This window comes from Lepidochelys kempii, chromosome 3 (genome assembly GCF_965140285.1).
Source record: "Lepidochelys kempii isolate rLepKem1 chromosome 3, rLepKem1.hap1, whole genome shotgun sequence".
Classification (NCBI taxonomy): Eukaryota; Metazoa; Chordata; order Testudines; family Cheloniidae; genus Lepidochelys; species Lepidochelys kempii.
In genome coordinates this window covers 36,471,256-36,490,696 of record NC_136382.1, presented here as the reverse complement: position 1 = coordinate 36,490,696, position 19,441 = coordinate 36,471,256, and the positions used below count along the sequence as shown (strand labels likewise).

Sequence of the window (19,441 nt, the reverse complement as noted above, 5' to 3'; positions counted from 1 at the left end):
ATTAGTTTAGTCAGTGAGCATGCCCCAGGGTTTAAGTCGTACGGCTCTTGTAGGCGTTCTATGCCAAGAAGTGACCCACATGCAGACTATTTGCGCTGCTTGAGAGAAACCTATATCAGCAAAAGGTGCAAGGTTTGCAAGTCGTTTAAACCTACGGACCAAAAGAGAAAGGGACATTAGGCTCAGGGCCATCCTGATGGAGTCGGCGCTGACCCCGACCCTGGCATGCTGCTCTGAACCGGTACCTTGCACCGCGGCATCAGTACATGGCAACCCTCCGGTGCCATCGACCAGTTGGCACTGCTCCCCATCCACGGGGCCAGGAAGGCTCCCTCTTCGCAGCGGCACCGAGGGAAGTCTGGGACAGAGGCTAGGCCCATGTTGGGCAGTCCTCGATCCCTGCCAGGCCCCAGGTCTCCTACTCACTTTGAGCGGAGTAGCCTGGCCCCTTCAGAACAGGCCTCTCTGGATGTCCGGATGCTGTCCATGTCTGAAGCCCTCCAGGCGGCCCGGGACATTATGTCCATGCTGGTGCCCAGAGCGCCGCCAACGTCAGCCCCGCACTCCAGAGGCAAGCCGCTGCTGGGATCTCTGCAGTTGCCACTGGCTCGGTACCGGTCTCGGTCGAGGGAACATTCCCAACGCCGATCACCGCCCAGCGATTGTTCGGGGCAGAGTCCAGGTGGATTTGTTCTCGACGCCAACCAGACTGTCTGGCTGGGTTCCGTCCCTCCGGGATTCGCGGCACCACTCGTCCTCAAGGAGCGAATATTGGCGGGACTGCGGCGGGCGTTGCTATCGGTCCTCGTCTCGGAGAGGGTACCACAGTCAATCACGGCACAGTCATCGACGCCGTTCCTGCTCGGACTCCTGCTCCAAGTCTCTGCCAAGACATCGCAGCCCCGGGCGTCGATTGCCGGCGTTTTGCCGTCGTGGATCTGCCCGTCGAGGTCATTTGCAGAGCAGCTGTTACTGCCGGTACTGGTCCTCCATGTTGAGATTGCGGTCCCATGGCTGTCGTAGATCCCAGCACCGCCACTTCTCCCGGACCAGAGACAGCAGCAGATCTTATGCCAGCCCGGTCTCCATTTGTAGCCGTCCTTCAATGGGCCAGGCCAGGCCAGCCAACCCGAACAGCCGGCCCCGCCAGTGCCACACCAGGTGCAGTGGCACCGAGCGTAGTGGCTGGCCCAATGGTACCAGTGGGCACTGTGGCCTCCGGTGCAGCCCCCGGTGGGAGCTCACTGGGTGGCCGGAACTTCGGGGGCACTGTTGGCCTCCCTCTCCAGACCCCCGAGAAAGGAGGCGGTGGGACGTGTGTCCTCAGCACCATGCCCAGAGTCCAACCAGGTGGTGGACCCTCTGGTGCCGACCAACACCCACAGCACCGCACCGGCCTCTTCTCCCCTCCCGGAGGAAGAGATTGCGGCCCCATCCCCCTCCGTCCCACAGGAGGACTTCAGAGCCCACCAAGAACTCTTAAAGAGGGTGGCAACAAGCCTCCACCTCCAGGCAGAGGAGATGGAGGAGCCCTCAGACTCCCTGTTTTATGTGTTGTCCCCAGCGGCACCAGGTAGGGTGGCCTTGCCTCTCCATGAAGGGATGTCTAAGATTTCAAATGCCCTGTGGCAAACATCGGCCTCGTTGGCCCCCATCTCTAAAAAGGCAGAACACAAGTACTTTGTACTAGCTAAGGGGGCTCTGGCTTCCTACCTCGAGCAGACCAAGCCATTAAGAAAGTCCTCACAACTGTTCATCACCGCGGCTGAGCGCGCGAGGGGCCAGCCAATTTCCACTCAGCGGCTTTCCAATTGGATCACTTCGTGCATCCGGTCCTGTTATGAGCTGGCAGGTGTGCCATTGTGAGGGCACACTCGACTCGGGCACAGGCCTCGTTGGTTGCCTTCGTGGCCCACGTCCCCATCCAGGACATTTGTAGGGCTGCCACGTGGTCTTCGGTTCACACGTTCATCTCACACTATGCAATCGTCCCCAAAACCAGGGATGACGCTGGGTTCAGCAGGGCTGTCCTCCATCCTGGGAACTTGTGAACTCCGACCCACCTCCAACAGGTATAGCTTGGAATCACCTACACATGAGCAATCACTCAAAGAAGAAAAGACAGTTACCTTTTCAGTAACTGGTGTTCTTTGAGATGTGTTGCTCATGTCTATTCCACATCCCCCCGTCCTTTCCCTCTGTTGGAGTTGTCTGGCAAGAAGGAACTGAGGGTGGGGGGAGTGCGCAGCTCTCCTTATACCGCGCCAGGCAGGCACCACTCCAGAGGTTGCAGGGGGCGCTCCCCGCTATGGGTACTGCTAGGGGAAAAGCTTCTGGCACCAGTGCACATGGCGAGCATGCACACCTATTGTGGAATAGACATGAGCAACACATCTCGAAGAACACCAGTTACAGAAAAGGTAACTGTCCTTTTCTCTTTAAAGAGCCTCTCTTTTCTTGCATCTATGCAAGCCCACAGGGCCAATTTAACATACTTTTTAAAAGTTTATATTATATGTCTTATTATCATGGACACTGATTTGCATGTACAATCATATATGTGTATTACCTACTTAAAATACATTAAATGAAAATTTAGCCCAAAGCATTAGCTAATGTGGACCCACTTAAACTTATAGGTTTTGAGGATAAACAAATTAAGTCCTTCAGTCTCTTCAGGAGGTACCTGTATTGGTTTTGTCACCTTTTTTTGTCTCACCTTTTTCTATTTTGATATGTGGAGATAAGAACTGTGTACACTATTCCAGATGCAATGTAAAGTGATATTATAACATCTCTTATCCTGCAATAAAAATTTCTTCATATATACCCATCCATCAATTATCCTCTTTGCATCTGCACTTTGCTAGAATCATAGAATATTAGGGTTGGAAAAGACCTCAGGAGTTCATCTAGTCCAATCCCCTGCTCAAAGCAGGATCAACACCAACTAAATCATCTCAGCCAAGGCTTTGTTAATCCAGGCTTTAAAAACCTCTAAGGATGGAGATTCCACCACTTCCCTAGGTAACCCATTCCAGTGCTTCACCACCCTCCTAGTGAAATAGTTTTTCCTAATATCCGGTCTAAACCCCCACCCCTCCCCGCACTGCAACTTGAGACCATTGCTTCTTGTTCTGTCATCTGCCACTGCTGAGAACAGCCTAGCTCCATCCTCTTTGGAACCCCCCTTCAGGTAGTTGAAGGCTGCTATCAAATCCCACCTCACTCTTCTCTTCTGCAGACTAAATAACCCCAGTTCCCTCAGCCTCTTCTTGTAAGTCATGTGCCCAGCCCCCTAATCATTTTTGTTGCCCTCCACTGGACTCTCTCCAATTTGTCCACATCCCTTCTGTAATTGGGGACCAAAACTAGACGCAGTACTCCAGGTGTGGCCTCACCAGTGCCAGATAGAGGGGAATAATCACTTCCCCCAATCTGCTGGCAATGCTCCTACTAATACAGCCCAATATGCCATTGGCCTTCTTGGCAACAAGGGCACACTGCTAACTCATATCCATCTTCTCGTCCACTGTAATCCCCAGGTCCTTTACTGCAGAACTGCTGCTTAGCCAGTCAGTCCCCAGCCTGTAGCGGTGCATGGGATTCTTCCTTCCTAAGTGCAGGACTCTGCACTTGTCCTTGTTGAACCTCATCAGATTTCTTTTGGCCCAATCCTCCAATTTGTCTAGGTCCCTCTGTATCCTATCCCTACCCTCCAGCGTATCTACCTCTCCTTCCAGTTTAGTGTCATCTGCAAACTTGCTGAGGGTGCAATCCACACCATCCTCCAGATCATTTATGAAGATATTGAACAAAACCAGCCCCAGGACCGACCCTTGGGGCACTTAATACTGGCTGCCAATTAGACATGGAGCCATTGATCACTACCCGTTGAGCCCAACAATCTAGCCAACTTTCTATCCACCTTATAGTCCATTCATCCAGCCCATACTTCTTTAACTTGCTGGCAAGAATACTGTGGGAGACCGTGTCAAAAGAATACTGTGGGAGACCGTGTCAAGGAACAACACGTCCACCGCTTTCCCCTCATCCACAGAGCCAGTTAGCTCGTCATAGAAGGCGATTAGATTAGTCAGGCATGACTTGCCCTTGGTGAATCCATGCTGACTGTTCCTGATCACTTTCCTCTCCTCTAAGTGCTTCAGAATTGATTCCTTGAGGACCTGCTCCATGATTTTTCCAGGGACTGAGGTGAGGCTGACTGGCCTGTAGTTCCCAGGATCCTCCTTCTTCCCTTTTTTAAAGATGGGCACTACATTAGCCTTTTTCCAGTTGTCCGGGACTACCCCGGATCACCATGAGTGTTCAAAGATAATGGCCAATGGCTCTGCAATCACATCCACCAACTCCTTTAGCACTCTTGGATGCAGCACATCCGGCCCCATGGACTTGTGCTCGTCCAGCTTTTCTAAATAGTCCCGAACCACTCCTTTCTCCACAGAGGGCTGGTCACCTCCTCCCCATGCTGTGCTGCCCAGTGCAGTAGTCTGGGAGCTGATTTTGTTCGTGAAGACAGAGGCAAAAAAAGCATTGAGTACATTAGCTTTTTCCACATCCTCTGTCACTAAATGTTTATGCACATTGATTCCAAGTCCGTTTTCCCACTTATCTAGATTATTAATATTTGTAGGATTTTCAGAGGCGTTCTGTAATGGCTTAACTCTCCTATTGACTTCAGTGGGAGCAGAGCTAGGCAATGCTGGAGGGCTTTTGAAAATCTCACTCATTGTGTCAAAAGTGTGCCAAGTGCTGTAAAACAGTCCTCTAATTTGCATCTATGCTGTGTTTAATACCCTTCCCCATACGGCTCTGTTTTGATCTCCCCACTCTTACGTACTTCATACTTATCTTCATACTGAGTATGAACTAAAGAACAGATTCCAGCACTGTTTAAACAAAGCAATATATACATATGATGGAGCAGCCTACAGTTGGATGTCCTCTCAGAGATGCATATTTAATAGTAAACAGACTGTGGGAGATTATTTGTCACAGGTTAAAAAGAAGAGAATATTTAAACCAGTAATGCAAGTTTAAAAGATCTAATGGAGCATGATTGAGATTATGTATGCTAAATTTGTTGCTAGGAATATAATGAAAATGAAGAGGATTCAAAGAGAAACACACAGTAGGAAGCAATATTAAATAAGGTAGCCGAGGAAAGAAGAGATTTTTTAAAAAAATCTAATAAGGGAAGGTGTTGGGTTTAGTAATATTTCATGTAAAAAGAGCTGTGGGAGAAATGCAGTCATAGCGCATAATTAACCTGGTATTTCCTTGCTTTTATGGTTTTGAATGGGTAGATATTGCCTTTAATCAGCCTTAACTCGTTTGTAATGAAGTTTTGCTTGGGTGAATTAGATATTTCAAAAAGAAAAGGAGGACTTGTGGCACCTTAGAGACTAACCAATTTATTAGAGCATAAGCTTTCGTGAGCTACAGCTCACTTCCTCAGATGCATATCGTGGAAACTGCAGTTTATCTTCACATGTTTCTTACATCTTCGTAATTCCTGAATTTATTGGTGGTAAATGGTGTAGTCTGCTTTAACTGACAGTGCTTAATGTGTGAATCTTTTGGGAACATTATTGCAATAGTAAATGAGTAGACAAGCTGACCTCTGAGATGTTTTACTCATTTGAGGCTAAGATGTGGCTTTTCCACAAACCCTGAGTAAGGGACAGCACACTATTGCATTGCCCCAAGAGCTGACTGGGAACCAGACAGTGACTCTGATTATGCCTGTGCCTGACAGAGTTCTGTGCCTGGTGCAGATTCCTTCCCCTGGCAGACTGGCTTGGCTGTGCTGACCAGCATGTTAGAGGGAGGACCCAAGCGTCTTCTCTTATCGTCCCCCTCCCAGCCCACCTGCACGAGAGGGGGACTAATGCCCCCTGGAGGCTGCTTTTCTCCCTGTTGCACTCAGCAATATATAGGAGCCAGTAGCCCCCTAGCTCATTTGTGCAGCAGCATTAGGCTAGTGATCTAGTCTTCTCGTTGGAGTGCACATAGCTAAATGTCAGAGAGAGACAGGATACAGTGGTCAGCACAGCGATTAAGCCCCAAGAAGGTAACTTGGGTGCCCTTTGGGTGAGGGGAGGATTGCCAGCCTACATCCAGTGGCAAAAGCTTGAAGTAGAAGCATGGGGGTAGGTGCCAAATCCCGCTTAGGAACCATAGTGTTAAGTGTTTATGTCTGAGGAACTGGGCCTACAAGGATTTTTAAGTCCTGTGGTTGGGCAGGACTCTTGTAGTGTGGGCAGTGGAAGGGCAGGGCTCTGATATCTACACTGGAATAAAAGACCCATGGCATGGCCATGGCTGGCCCAGTCAGCTGACTTGAGCTTGAGGGGCTTGGACTGCGGGGCTAAAAATTGCTGTAAAGATGTTTGGGGTGGGGCTGGAGTTCAGGCTCTGGGAGCTCCCCACCTCGGGTTGCATGTCGGAGGCTCGTTTGCTGCTCAAGGTTCTCTTCTGTAACAGGCCAGTTACTGAACCAAATACATAGTGAGGGTTGTTTTTGGGGAGGGATGAAAGGGATTAGCCTGTAGTAGGGATTGATTTCTTAGGGATGGGGAATGGGTAGGGGGCATACAATGTAAGGGGGTGTATAGACCTCAGTTACCTTGAAGATAGGGGAGGGGGCAATGAAGGAAGCTCAGGGGAAGGCAGAAGCTGAGCCAGCTGGGCTCAATTGCAGCTCCACCAGCAACAGGCTTTGTTTCAGTGTGCATCAGAGCTGGGAGGGGTAGAAAGAAGGAAACTCTCCCTGAGACCTCTTTGGAAAGAGCTTGAGACACCTGTGTCAAAAGACCCTCTGAGCCTTATCTGCATTTCTTTTAAAAGGAAGCCCTAAGAGACCCCTCTTTACCTAGACCTTCTGAGAGTGAAGAGGATGTTGTATGGTGCAACTCCCTTTTTAGTGTAAAAGAGAAAAGAAATCTTTGTTTGTGAATCTAAAATACAGGTGTGGGAGCCTTTCTCAAAGGGATGGAAGCTGCCAGTGGAGGTATCCATGGCAGGGAGTCTCTCACACATGGCACTAGGGGAGGGATTGTGTTGATGTCTTTTTGGAACATTCTGCAGGGAAAGGGTGCCTCCTGATACAGCAGCTGCACGTGGACAGGGAGCAATAGAAGCAGATGAAAGCATGGTGACTCAGTTTCTGCAGATCCAGCATCAGCAGAAGACACAATCGGCCTCATAATGCCAGGAAAGAAGTGCACTTGGCTGCACAACAGACTCCTCAGATGTTTTACTGTAGTACAGCTATTGCAACTACTGTATACCGTTCATCCGCGGAAACCTTTGTCTACCTCATACCACTGTGTATAAAGGCCCAGAACCTCAGGGTGTAGCCATGGAATGCACAGCAGAACTTGGGAGAGAAGCTGCACCAGTAACTGCAAGTTTCACAATCCTAGGCTGTCTTGGTCCAGTGTCTGGGGAAAGTCTGAGCAGCCCAGCGACTGCACAAAGTTAAAGTGGCTTCTAATGGCCCTCAGAACATTAGAGCAATCAGGAATTGCTGGGGTTCAGGGATTACTTCACCAAGACCCCGTTTCCCTAGTCACATCTCCTGTGCCAACAACCAGTGTGTGTGTGGCATAGCAGCCAGTATGCTGGCTCTGTACCAAGGGAAGATCACAGGACGAAGGGATAATCCTCCTATGGCTAGTTATGCCAGCTTTAGGGCTGCTTTATGCTTGTGGCATGGTGCAAAGCAGCCAAGTACAGCCAAGAAAATGTGCCCTGAGCTAAATCCCTCCTTGAATCAGTTAGGCCAACCGTGGAATATGCTGCACAAGTCAAGATACAAATAAGCTGTGGCTGTACATGTTTAAGCTCCAAAAAGAACTGCACAGAAAAATATTTATATCAATCTAAAACAAGGAAAGATGAGCTGTTAATCTTTGCTTTTCAGAATCAATAAGTCCAGTGGCTGTTTACTGATCAATTGCATCACTATGCTTACTTTGGGCTGCAGACAAACATTTAAAAACTTTGACCTCTTAAAAATTTCTTATTTCTTTAGCAGACACAGGAGTGGAACAAGTCATAAGGTAACATGAAAAAGCCAATGCTGACAAGTTTTTTATTTTTTGATAGGCTATTTTACATTGCATGGGAGTATAAGGATATTTCAGATGGAATTAATCTTTATAAGAATTTAAGTATTTGTTTTCCAAAGTAAAGTAACTTCTAAGGTATTCTCTCAAACAATGTTTAATAACTTTTGGGTTATCTAATTTATTTGTAATGGTAGCCTAGATCAGACAATGATGGGTCCATTTAGAAACCTAAATGGTATCTGAATTATGAAATACTTCAGCACAAGAAAACTATAATTTTTCCCTTGACATCTGAAGAGACATGGTTTTGGAAAATACCAGTTATGAAACATAAAGGCCTTACTCTGACCTTTCATCTTGTGTCTGCAATTGATTACAGACACAAATCATAGAATTCAGACCTCGAACTTCCTAATTGGAACTGTTAGTTGTGCCTGCAGATCAGATAGTTAGACCCTGAAGTGTGTATCCACAATCTATTGTGACTATAAAATTGCACCAACAATCAATTGCAGGTGCCAGAGTAGAGGCTGTTATTGAAAATATCTCTCTCAATATTTTGTGGTAGCAATGTGACAGACGTAAATTTGGGTGTAAAATGAAAGAGGTCCCTTTTTTGATAACAGAAATACTGAAGAATATAGCGATATTAGAAATTCTATATGAGATTTCCCAAAAGACACTGCACCAAATTTTTGATATTTTTTCCCTAATCCTGATCAATGTCAATGTAACTTCATGGCATTCATTTCTAATAATGGACAGTGCCATTTGCTCAGTACAAGATATACAAAGAGCACTGAAAGAATCACTTTTCTCTAAAAAGTAAAGTATCTACTGTATAGTGGAGGTTTTGATTGCCGGAGTTGTTCAGTAAATGCATGTTTAACAATAGGAACCTGTAGAGCAGCCTCTTGGTGGCAGAGTGTAGTAACATGGAAGAAGCTAAATACATCAACAGGCTGCTGATTGCTCTAATTACAGTTGGAAAACATTAATGAGATAACTAAATCAGATTATAAAGAAAGCATAAAACAACCAACTAACCATTATGGAGAAAAAAATCATATTTAGTAGGTATAATGGAAGTACTGTTCAGGGCAATGTGTGGTAAATTATAATAACAGGACTGGGCTTAAGGGTCTGTCATGATGCGGCGAGGACAGAATCCTTTCCTTTCAGGTCCTGGGGGTGGGAACAAGATAAAAAGTAGGTGCTGATGTTCTTATGGGGCAGCATATGTATTACTACTTGGATTACAGTATTGCCGAGGTGCCTGGTGCTTTATAAATCAACTAGAGATGGAGTCCCTGACCTGAAGAGCTCGTAGTTAGACAAGAACATAAACACAGGGAGAAGCTATGAGGAAACCAGGGTGGCCCTATATGTAGTTCCCCTCCCCAAGCTGGCAGGAGCATGAAGTATCTGCACAAGGAGTATGTGCATATACCTCCTGACAAAGGAACCGTTGGCAGACCATGACACCTGGCCCCTAGACAGTGGTCTGGGATACAGTGATTATTCTAATCTGATTGTTGGTATAATGTTTATCTTATAGACCAAGGGAGGGTTCCAACCTTGGACTAGGGTCACCCACACTAGATGCACATTTCCCTGCACCTGAATGACAAGGGGATTCACCCTGAAGGAGGGCAGGCAGTGCTGCTCTTACCCTTCCTCATGATCTTTGCAGTGAAATGGCAGCTTTCAGTCAAGGCTTGTGGCATGGAGGAACCCCACTGATGACAGCTGCTTAGCTGTTGTGGCTGATACAGTGCATTCACTAGCTCCCTGGGCTATGCTTGCTCTCCTGCTAGCATTGTCCTCCTTTATGTCGCACACTCAAGAGAAGTCAACTAGCACTTGATTCTCCCAGAAGATTTCCCACCACGGGGAGCATCCTATCGAGTCTAGGCTGGCACAAAGAGACATGGACCTGAAGCAATTCTGAACCCTCTTAGAACATGCCATATTTCATCTGCAGAAAAGAAGAGTGAGGGGGAGTGATTAATAGAAGGTGAACTTTGATATCGTGATGCAAGAAGGTAAATTAAGAATCTACTATTTACAGCTTTGAAAAATATGTGGACTTTTTATTTATTAAAATTTGATTTAACTCCCACACCTAATCATATTTTTATCTCCAATAGATGCATATTATAAATCAATGGAGATGATAAAAGCGTATCCTGACTGTTCAGATAGTTATTTTTCTTCCAGCAAGTAAATAACCCATTCCTGGAGTCCAAGTTTTCTTTGACGGCTGAGAAGCCAGGACAGAATTAATGAAATGAGAAGTTTCAGAGTAACAGCCGTGTTAGTCTGTCTTTGCAAAAAGAAAAGGAGTACTTGTGGCACCTTAGAGACTAACCAATTTATTTGAGCATGAGCTTTCGTGAGCTACAGCTCACTTCATCGGATGCATACCGTGGAAACTGCGGTAGACATTATATACACTCTCTATATATGTACACTCTGTGTGTATATAATGTCTACTGCAGTTTCCACGGTATGCATCCGATGAAGTGAGCTGTAACTCACGAAAGCTTATGCTCAAATAAATTGGTTAGTCTCTAAGGTGCCACAAGTACTCCTTTTCTTTTTGCAATGAAATGAGAAGTTATGCTGAACATGCTCCTTCTCATTTCTCTCGTTTCGTCTTTGAATAGAATACTTCACTTCTGCTTTTAGAGGAAAGATGGCTGCTCATCTCAAAGGAGAAAAACCTCACGTTTGACCTGACTTTCTCCACCGGAATGATTTGGCGTGTGAAGCTGTAGGAGGAAAGGTAAATGTATGCAATTCAAAACACAAATTGTGCTTTCAGCGCAGATTATACTTGACATTTCTACAGCTATTTCCTACTGAGGATCTAAAAGTGTTTTGCAGACACCAATGAATTAAGTCTCTCAACATTCTTGTGTGCTAAGTATTATTATCCACATTTTACAGACGGGAAAAAGGAGACACAGAGAAATTAAGAGATTTGCCAAAGGTCACACAGGAAGTCTTTGGCAGAGCCAGGAATAGAACCCACAAGTCTTAATTTGCAGTTTTATAATCTGAACACAGTCTTTCCTAGTGTTCAAATTCTGAAGATCTAGTCAACACAATTTTTACCTATGTTGGAGCAATCCGATGAAAGGAGCTAGATATACCCAATGATATACATCCACTTTGCAACAGAGAAAATTGTCATCGTGTTTGGGTTTTCTGGGTCAGTCATCCTGGCTTCCTATGCTCCAAAGAAGGGCAAGTCAGTAATAATGCTATTGATGATGCATTACGACAAGGTTGTAGAAGGAGACAAAAAAGAAACCCCACATAATTCTCCAGTAGAGTGACAAAAGTGGTGTCGATAACAATGACCATCTTGCAGGAATGTACTTCGTACAGATGCAAGACAAATAGGTGACCAATGGTTCTTTTCTTCAACATGCTTGATGTTGCTGGCATTGCAAGTTTCATCACTTAGGTCAGTGACAATCCTGCTTGGCGCCACACTTGCCCAAGACAAAGAAGGCTCTTATTCCTTGTCACTCGAGGAGAATGACTTGTAGATGCACATATAAAGAGAAGAATCCTTCACACACAACATCTCACCATCCCGATCAAAGCAGCACTCTCATCCCTTGGCTACCATCAAAAAACAGCCACCACGGGAGCACCTAGCAAACTCAGCAGTGGACTCTGCTAAATTTGCCCAAGGTCAGCTGATTGGAAGGACAAGCAATGTGGAGAATGCAGTGAATTTGTATGCTCTGACAACTCCATTCTGATGCTGACGTGTAAAAATTGTATACTGACTCACACTGAATGAGACTCCAGCTAGTTCTTTCAATTTGCTCGTTAAATAAAGATTTTTCACCTAAAACATTAAAGAATTATTCTTAGTTTCTGAATGCATTTGGGGGACAAAAGTCCCCCACAATATAGTTAATGTAACTTTTTTCTCAATACTGCATGAAGGTTAAAGAAAAAAGTGCTCTGCTGTAAAATGAACCATGTCCTTAAGATTGTTCAGTTTAGCATATGTATGTACAAAACAGAAATACATATTCACAAATCTAGGATTGTATCTCATTGATGGAGGTACTAGTAGTATACCTCCACGAGCAGGGCTTCTTGTCCTGCAGCTACGGGGAGATAAGAATCCTCAGTGGAAGGCCAGGTGTGGCCTGGTTTGTGATTAAAAAGATATTTTGTCCACTTGTTTTTTCTGCATCATGTCATATGAATCCTTATAGCAATGCTTCTAGTCTGAAGAACCACTCATGAAGGTGGAGGTTTTTCAGGTGTACGCATCATGAGTTATTTACAAAGAAAATGAAACAAACCCTTCCCTATGTCACAGCAGTAGGTAAATTTTTTGTAAATAAAGATGCAGAAAGAAGAGTAAGGCCCTGATCCTCAAGCAAACAATTGAACTCAATGGGGTTCTGTGCAGGTTCATTGGAGTACAGTATTGGAAAGAGAAATGCATACAAAGATGGAGAAAGAAGAGTAAGGTCCTGATCCTCAAACAAACAATTGAATTCAGTGGGGTTCTATGCAGGTTCATTGGAGTATTGGAAAGAGAAATGCATACAAAGAAATAATTTTTTTTTAAATATGGTCTTAAATGTATATGTCTATAAGCCTTTAGGCAACTTAATATTTTCTTTTTACTGGATAATTTAACATTGCACTAGGAAATGAAATGAAATAAAATAGTATATATTTAAAATTATTTTATTTTTATTTTTTTTATTTGTGTAGGTTTTATTTGCAACGGACGACTTTTTTGCTCCTGCGGAGAATCTCTGGAAGGTATAGTAGGCTGACATTCCCCACTTTGGAGGGTATGCCTGGACTGTTAAGATTTTAGGCTTCAGAGGCAGGGACTGTAACTTACTGTCAGAGACCAGGACGTGGGCAGTCATACCTAGTGGTTAGAGCGGGAGTCAGCTGTCAGAACCTAGGGTCAGAGCCAAAGACAGAAGTGAGGCGTCAGAGGAGAGGGTCAGAGTTGGGTTACTTGGAGTGAGACAGAGCTAAGAACAAGCAAGTCCCGGAGCCAGGGGTGAAAGTGGGCTGGTACGGCGTACTGGTAAGAAGGCAGTACTGGCCTGTACCCAACCGATATTAAAGCACTGCTGCAGCAGCACTTGAACGTTGCTGACCCCCGTGTTGGTGGCCCTTCCGGTAGGGACCCTACCAGCAGGGCTGCCAACAGGGGGAAAAGGGGCAGCTGCCCTGGGGCCAGCGATTTAAAAGGGCCCAGGGCTCCCGACCACCGCTGCTGCTACCATTGTCTTTACTGGAAATTACTTACCTTGTAATTATGCTTCTCCCTTTGCAAGATTCTTGTTCTTGGATCCCTAGTTGAGACAGGCAGAACTTCCTTAGTTGTCTAAGGGCCGTGGGAGTGGGTAGAAGCACAAGACCTCCTTGGTCCCCAATGGTGCTTGTGTGTGGAATATAACTGTAATCCCTAGAACCTTCCAGTCACATCCTGAATTAGCAAGAAGTAAAAGCTCACAAAATAGTATCAAGCCAATCATTGAAAAATTAATGCCTCTGAAATGCAGCACAATACAAACCGATCAAGATGTAGAGATAAACACCACTAGCTGGAGATGTCTGTGCAGGAAGCAAACCCCATTGTGATTATGCAAAAACATGCTTGCATTATTATGAAAACATAAGAATGGCCAGGCTGCATCAAACCAACAGTCTATATAGCCCAGTATCCTGTCTTCTGACAGTGGCTGGTGCCAGAAGCTTTGGAGGGAAAGAACAGAACAGGGCAATTATTGAGAGATCCATCCCCTGTTATCCAGTCCCACCTTCTGACAGTGAGAGATTTAGGGACACCCAGAGCACGGCGTTGCGTCCCTGAATTTGTTGGCTAATAGCCATTGATGGACCTATGCTCCATGAACTTGTCTAATTCTTTTTTGAACCTTGTTATACTTTTGGCCTTTAAAACTTCTCCTGGCAATATGTTCCACAAGTTGTCTGTGCGTTATGTGGAGTACTTCCCATTGCTACTTCATCTTTTGCATCCCACCCATTAGCTGGTTTCGTCCAACTCTTGCCTGGATTGCTGTTTGGGGTAGTGACTACCTTTTTAATGTGTGTTTGTACAGTGCCAAGCACAATAGGAGCTAGTGCAATACAAATAAATAAAAATAAATAGGCTTCCCTTCAAACTTTGAGGGGGTGGGTGGATGAATGTGAATCCTAAATGATAAAATCTTCTGAGAAGCAGAATTACTAGGTAGGAGATTTTTCTTTCTCTAAAGATGCCATCCAGGCAGGAGTCTCACCCCTAAGATATATCTACACTTTGAGAAGGGGAGGTTGAGGACAAATACCCAGTCCAACTGTGATCAAGCTATTGTCGAGGTATTCAACCTTATTTCATTTATGGACCCTTAAAAATTTTTTGAATGGAGGTGCGGACACCTTTGAAAATCTTAGACCTATAGTCTACGGACCCCCCAAAATCCACGGACCACGGGTTATTGAAAACCACAGTTCTGTGGTAACGACAACATATCACAGACCCCTTAGACATAGTCTTCAGACCCCCAGGGATCCACGGACCACAGGTTGAAAACCCCTGAGCTAGTGCATTAAAAATAGATTGTAGTTGTGGAGATTGGAGCAGCATGAGGAGCTAGTGCACCCCCTGCTGAGTACAATCCTGTCAGAGATGCTAGTGTGGCTAGCCCCTCCCACCACTTGCACTACCACAGCTACGCTCTATTTTTAGTGTGCTAGCTCGATCAGTGCAGGTGCAGGTATGTCTCCTCAAGCTGGGGACATACCCTTAGAGATTGAGAAACTTGAGGGATGCACCAAGCAAAAACCATGAATAAAACCACAACAAGGCCCAAGAACAAGCCCAGTGTTAACAACATGAATATAGCTGGCTGAAAAATGGAAATTCCTTCCCAGGAAAGACTATATATGCGTGAATTTTGTTTTTTTTTAACCAGACCAGAACAAAATGTTAAAAAATTGAAATTTTGTGCAGGAAGGAATTTCCAGAAACATTCAGTTTTGGGAGAACCAAAATGGAGGTTTTTGGCTTGCTGGCTGCCTGCCTGTCAGGCTCCCTGGCTGGCTGGCTTCCCTGGGAGCCTGGGGAAGTGACTAGCAGGCAGCTGGGCAGCCTGGGAACAGGCTGTCTCGGGAGCCTAGAAATCAGGCCTGCTGGGGAGTCAGCCAGGTGGGCTGCTAGGTAACAGGGACCTGGCCACCCCACAGAAGCCAGCTAATCAGGGAGATGGCCAGTGACTCCCCAAGTACCCCTTAGAGCCAGGAAGTGGGCCACCAAGCTTTCTGAGTAGCCCATAGAGCTGGCTGCCAGACCACTCAGCTCCCTTAGCAGGCTGGGAGCTGGGGAGCCTGGAACAGGCTAGCCTAGTGACCCTGGCAGCCCTTGCTCCTCAACATCTCACTTGGTGGGCTGCTGGAGAGCCTGAGCCCAGAAAGCTGGCCACCCTGGGGAGCTGGGCTGTCTGTCTGGCTTCCCTGGCTGTGCAGTGGATGCCTGCCAGGTGAGAAGCTGGGCAGCCTAGGGAGCCGGAGGGACCCTAGGCTCTCCAATATCCTACCAGGCAGCCTGCCAAGCAGCTGGTGGGGAGCCCAGGGAGGCAGGCAGTGGGTGGGCACGCTGGCAGGAAACCAGATGCCTGGCTTCCATCAAACATTATGACAGAATGGACACATTCCACAGGAATACGTCAATTCCACAGAACAGAATTTTCCACAAGAAAACATCTGACCAGTACTAGACATGAAAAAGAAGGAATGTTTGCATGTGTATTTTTGTTTGGAGCATAAAAGAAGGGCCAGATACCTCCCTGTTTCAGGGCACCTCCGTCACTACCCCATGTAGTGCACTGCCTGGGCAGTCCGTGTGGTGTCTCAATCACAAACACCCCTCACACGTTCACCGCATGTGTATTTATTCTTTCCTTACAAAGTATCACAGGGTAGTGCAGGGTTACAGCAAGTAGAGGATTCCACACAACCTTCACTCCTCAGCCCAGGCTCACCCTCTGAATGCTATGTTCCGCCCACTAATATCCTCCCAATTACTGAGCCAATTGCCCCATTAGCCTAGCAATCGCCACCCAATTGTCAGTGATCCCCAAAGGAAATTGATTAATTGGTTTCAATTAAGCCCATACTCTTCTCACTGCTGGAGCAACCTCAGTGACCAAGATGCTACTAATAGTGCGCGGTCACATGCCCCAAAACACTAGGCTTAATATTATAGCCTGTAGGCAACCAGAAACAAAGGATCTGGTTCTGCATTGTCTTTTCCATTATGGAGTCATTTACACTTTTGCAAAGTGACGGTAAGGTAGCTGTACAATGAGCCAGTTGGTAATAATGAAGGGTGGTGGCCCCTATTACCTCTCTGACATCTTCATTGTGACAGGTGGCTCTTGCTACTTTTGATAAAAGAAACATTTGTACAGTCTTGTTTATGATTACCAAACTTTTTGATTCTTGATTACTGATTTATTTCAACTGCTGTCTCATTACTACTGTAATAATAACTTCTGAAAGTACCCAGGTGTAATCAGAATTCAGGCATTACAGTACAGTGGAAACTATTTCAATGAATCAAGTGGGATTTCTCCTCTCCCCCTGCCTCAACTACCATTTCCTTTAATCTCCTAGTAAATAATAGCACAAACATTTAGGAACATAGGAACTGAATGAGATTGATGCGACTGAATGAGATATGATGAGATTACTGGTTCTGTGGATGAAGGGAAAGCAGTGGATGTATTGTTTCTTGACTTTAGCAAAGCTTTTGACACGGTCTCCCACAGTATTCTTGTCAGCAAGTTAAGGAAGTATGGGCTGGAAGAATGCATTATAAGGTGGGTAGAAAGCTGGCTAGATTGTCGGGCTCAACGGGTAGTGATCAATGGCTCCATGTCTAGTTGGCAGCCGGTATCAAGTGGAGTGCCCCAAGGGTCGGTCCTGGGGCCGGTTTTGTTCAATATCTTCATAAATGATCTGGAGGATGGTGTGGATTGCACTCTCAGCAAATTTGCAGATGATACTAAACTGGGAGGAGTGATAGGATACAGAAGGACCTAGACAAATTGGAGGATTGGGCCAAAAGAAATCTGATGAGGTTCAATAAGGATAAGTGCAGGGTCCTGCACTTAGGACGGAAGAACCCAATGCACAGCTACAGACTAGGGACCGAATGGCTAGGCAGCAGTTCTGCGGAAAAGGACCTAGGGGTGACAGTGGACGAGAAGCTGGATATGAGTCAGCAGTGTGCCCTTGTTGCCAAGAAGGCCAATGGCATTTTGGGATATATAAGTAGGGGCATAGCGAGCAGATCGAGGGACGTGATCGTTCCCCTCTATTCGACATTGGTGAGGCCTCATCTGGAGTACTGTGTCCAGTTTTGGGCCCCACACTTCAAGAAGGATGTGGATAAATTGGAGAGAGTCCAGCGAAGGGCAACAAAAATGATTAGGGGACTGGAACACATGAGTTATGAGGAGAGGCTGAGGGAGCTGGGATTGTTTAGCCTGCAGAAGAGAAGAATGAGGGGGGATTTGATAGCTGCTTTCAACTACCTGAAAGGGGGTTCCAAAGAGGATGGCTCTAGACTGTTCTCAATGGTAGCAGATGACAGAACGAGGAGTAATGGTCTCAAGTTGCAGTGGGGGAGGTTTAGATTGGATATTAGGAAAAACTTTTTCACTAAGAGGGTGGTGAAACACTGGAATGCGTTACCTAGGGAGGTGGTGGAATCTCCTTCCTTAGAGGTTTTTAAGGTCAGGCTTGACAAAGCCCTGGCTGGGATGATTTAACTGGGAATTGGTCCTGCTTTGAGCAGGGGGTTGGACTAGATGACCTTCTGGGGTCCCTTCCAACCCTGATATTCTATGATTCTATGAAGAGTGGAAGGGACCTCCTATGTCCCAGAGTCCAGTTCCCTGCTTTTTGATGACAACCCTGCCGTATAATCCTGTTCATACATCTTTCAAGCTCCATCTTAAAACTAGTTAGGTTAACAAATTTTCTTTGCACACATTCTTCCTCTGACTGCACCTCTTTTGAGGAAGCAACTTTAAAATACATTTTAGCTTTGATTAGAATTTATGACGACTTTCAAATACTTCCATTTAAAATACAAAAACAGTTAGCAAACTGTTCCTATGGTCATTACACATGCAAAAATCTCTCTGATATCGGTGGGGTTACTCTGGATTGATACCATATATGTAACTGAAAGAAAAAAACTGGCACATGGAAGTCTAGCTCCTCAGTTGAAGTAGATCAGTATAAATTCATTATTTGATGCATCTGATATTTTTCTAGAGACAAGAATGAGACCTATATGCTCCTTTACTAATAAAATCAGTCAAGCGGCTTGAAACCTGCATGTTCTATGCTGGTCAAAATTCTGTGCTCAATACGCTAAGCTTAGTGGAGTTGTATTGGTGTAAGTGAGGAGAGAATATGGCCTGTTCTTATTTATTTTTTTAGAAAAAGAGTCCAGTTTTTAAACCAGATGAATTGACTGATTATGGCAGATGGATGGATGGGAGACAAGGAGGAAAAGGGTTCCAGGTAATGCGCTTAAGATTAGTCACTTAATAAATAGTAACAGTAGAGGATTTGCAGAAGAGGTGGGAAGAGGAGAGGAAATTGACTGACATCATTATGAAGCCTTCCAGTTTTGAGAGTGGTGAGTTTGGAGTTGTTGGGACTGAATGAACCAGAAACGCCAAATGAATCTTTCACAGTGTGAACCACCACATGGACTAAAACTACTGGCTTGGGTTCATCCAATCTATAGGAATCCATACCTTCAATTTTTGCACAGTCATACTGAATGGCAAGAGTTTAACCAGTAGATAAATTCATGAGTTTAATGCATACTGAAAAAGCTCCAGAAACTGCTTATAAACTTCCTGGGAGTTTGAGTTCTTTTTGTGCTTTAAGTATCCATTCTGTGATGGCTCTTGTTGTCAAGACCTGCTCTTTTGTGTTTTGTTTTTATTTGACGTCCAAGTACTGTATATACACTTGTAGTGATTTGGGGAGACTCCTAAACCTGTCATTGCTCATTCCAAAATAGAGATGGACCCAAACCAAAATGCTGGATCCAAATACCCCTAAACTTAGATGTATTCAAAATCCAGACTTAGGTCTTTGTCTGAATTTTTAAAATGTCTTCTATTTTATAATGGTGTGAACCAAACTCCCAGGTATGAGCACACTCAAAATTCTGGGGTTTTGAAATCCAGACCTGAATTCAAATTCTGTGGTGTGAGCTCATCTTTTCTCCCAAATACATGCACATT

General features: G+C 45.4%; 1 protein-coding gene across 1 annotated transcript in view; it reads left to right on the top strand.

Moving 5' to 3' along the window:
* Positions 1–378: 378 nt before the first annotated feature.
* The window catches only part of ALLC (allantoicase), a 40,800-nt gene continuing 21,737 nt past the window's right edge, over positions 379–19,441 (top strand). Inside the window, 5 exon segments of the mRNA XM_073336624.2 lie at positions 379–978; positions 10,834–10,884; positions 12,855–12,905; positions 18,621–18,669; positions 18,672–18,704. Coding sequence (XP_073192725.2) covers positions 379–978; positions 10,834–10,884; positions 12,855–12,905; positions 18,621–18,669; positions 18,672–18,704 — 784 coding nt within the window.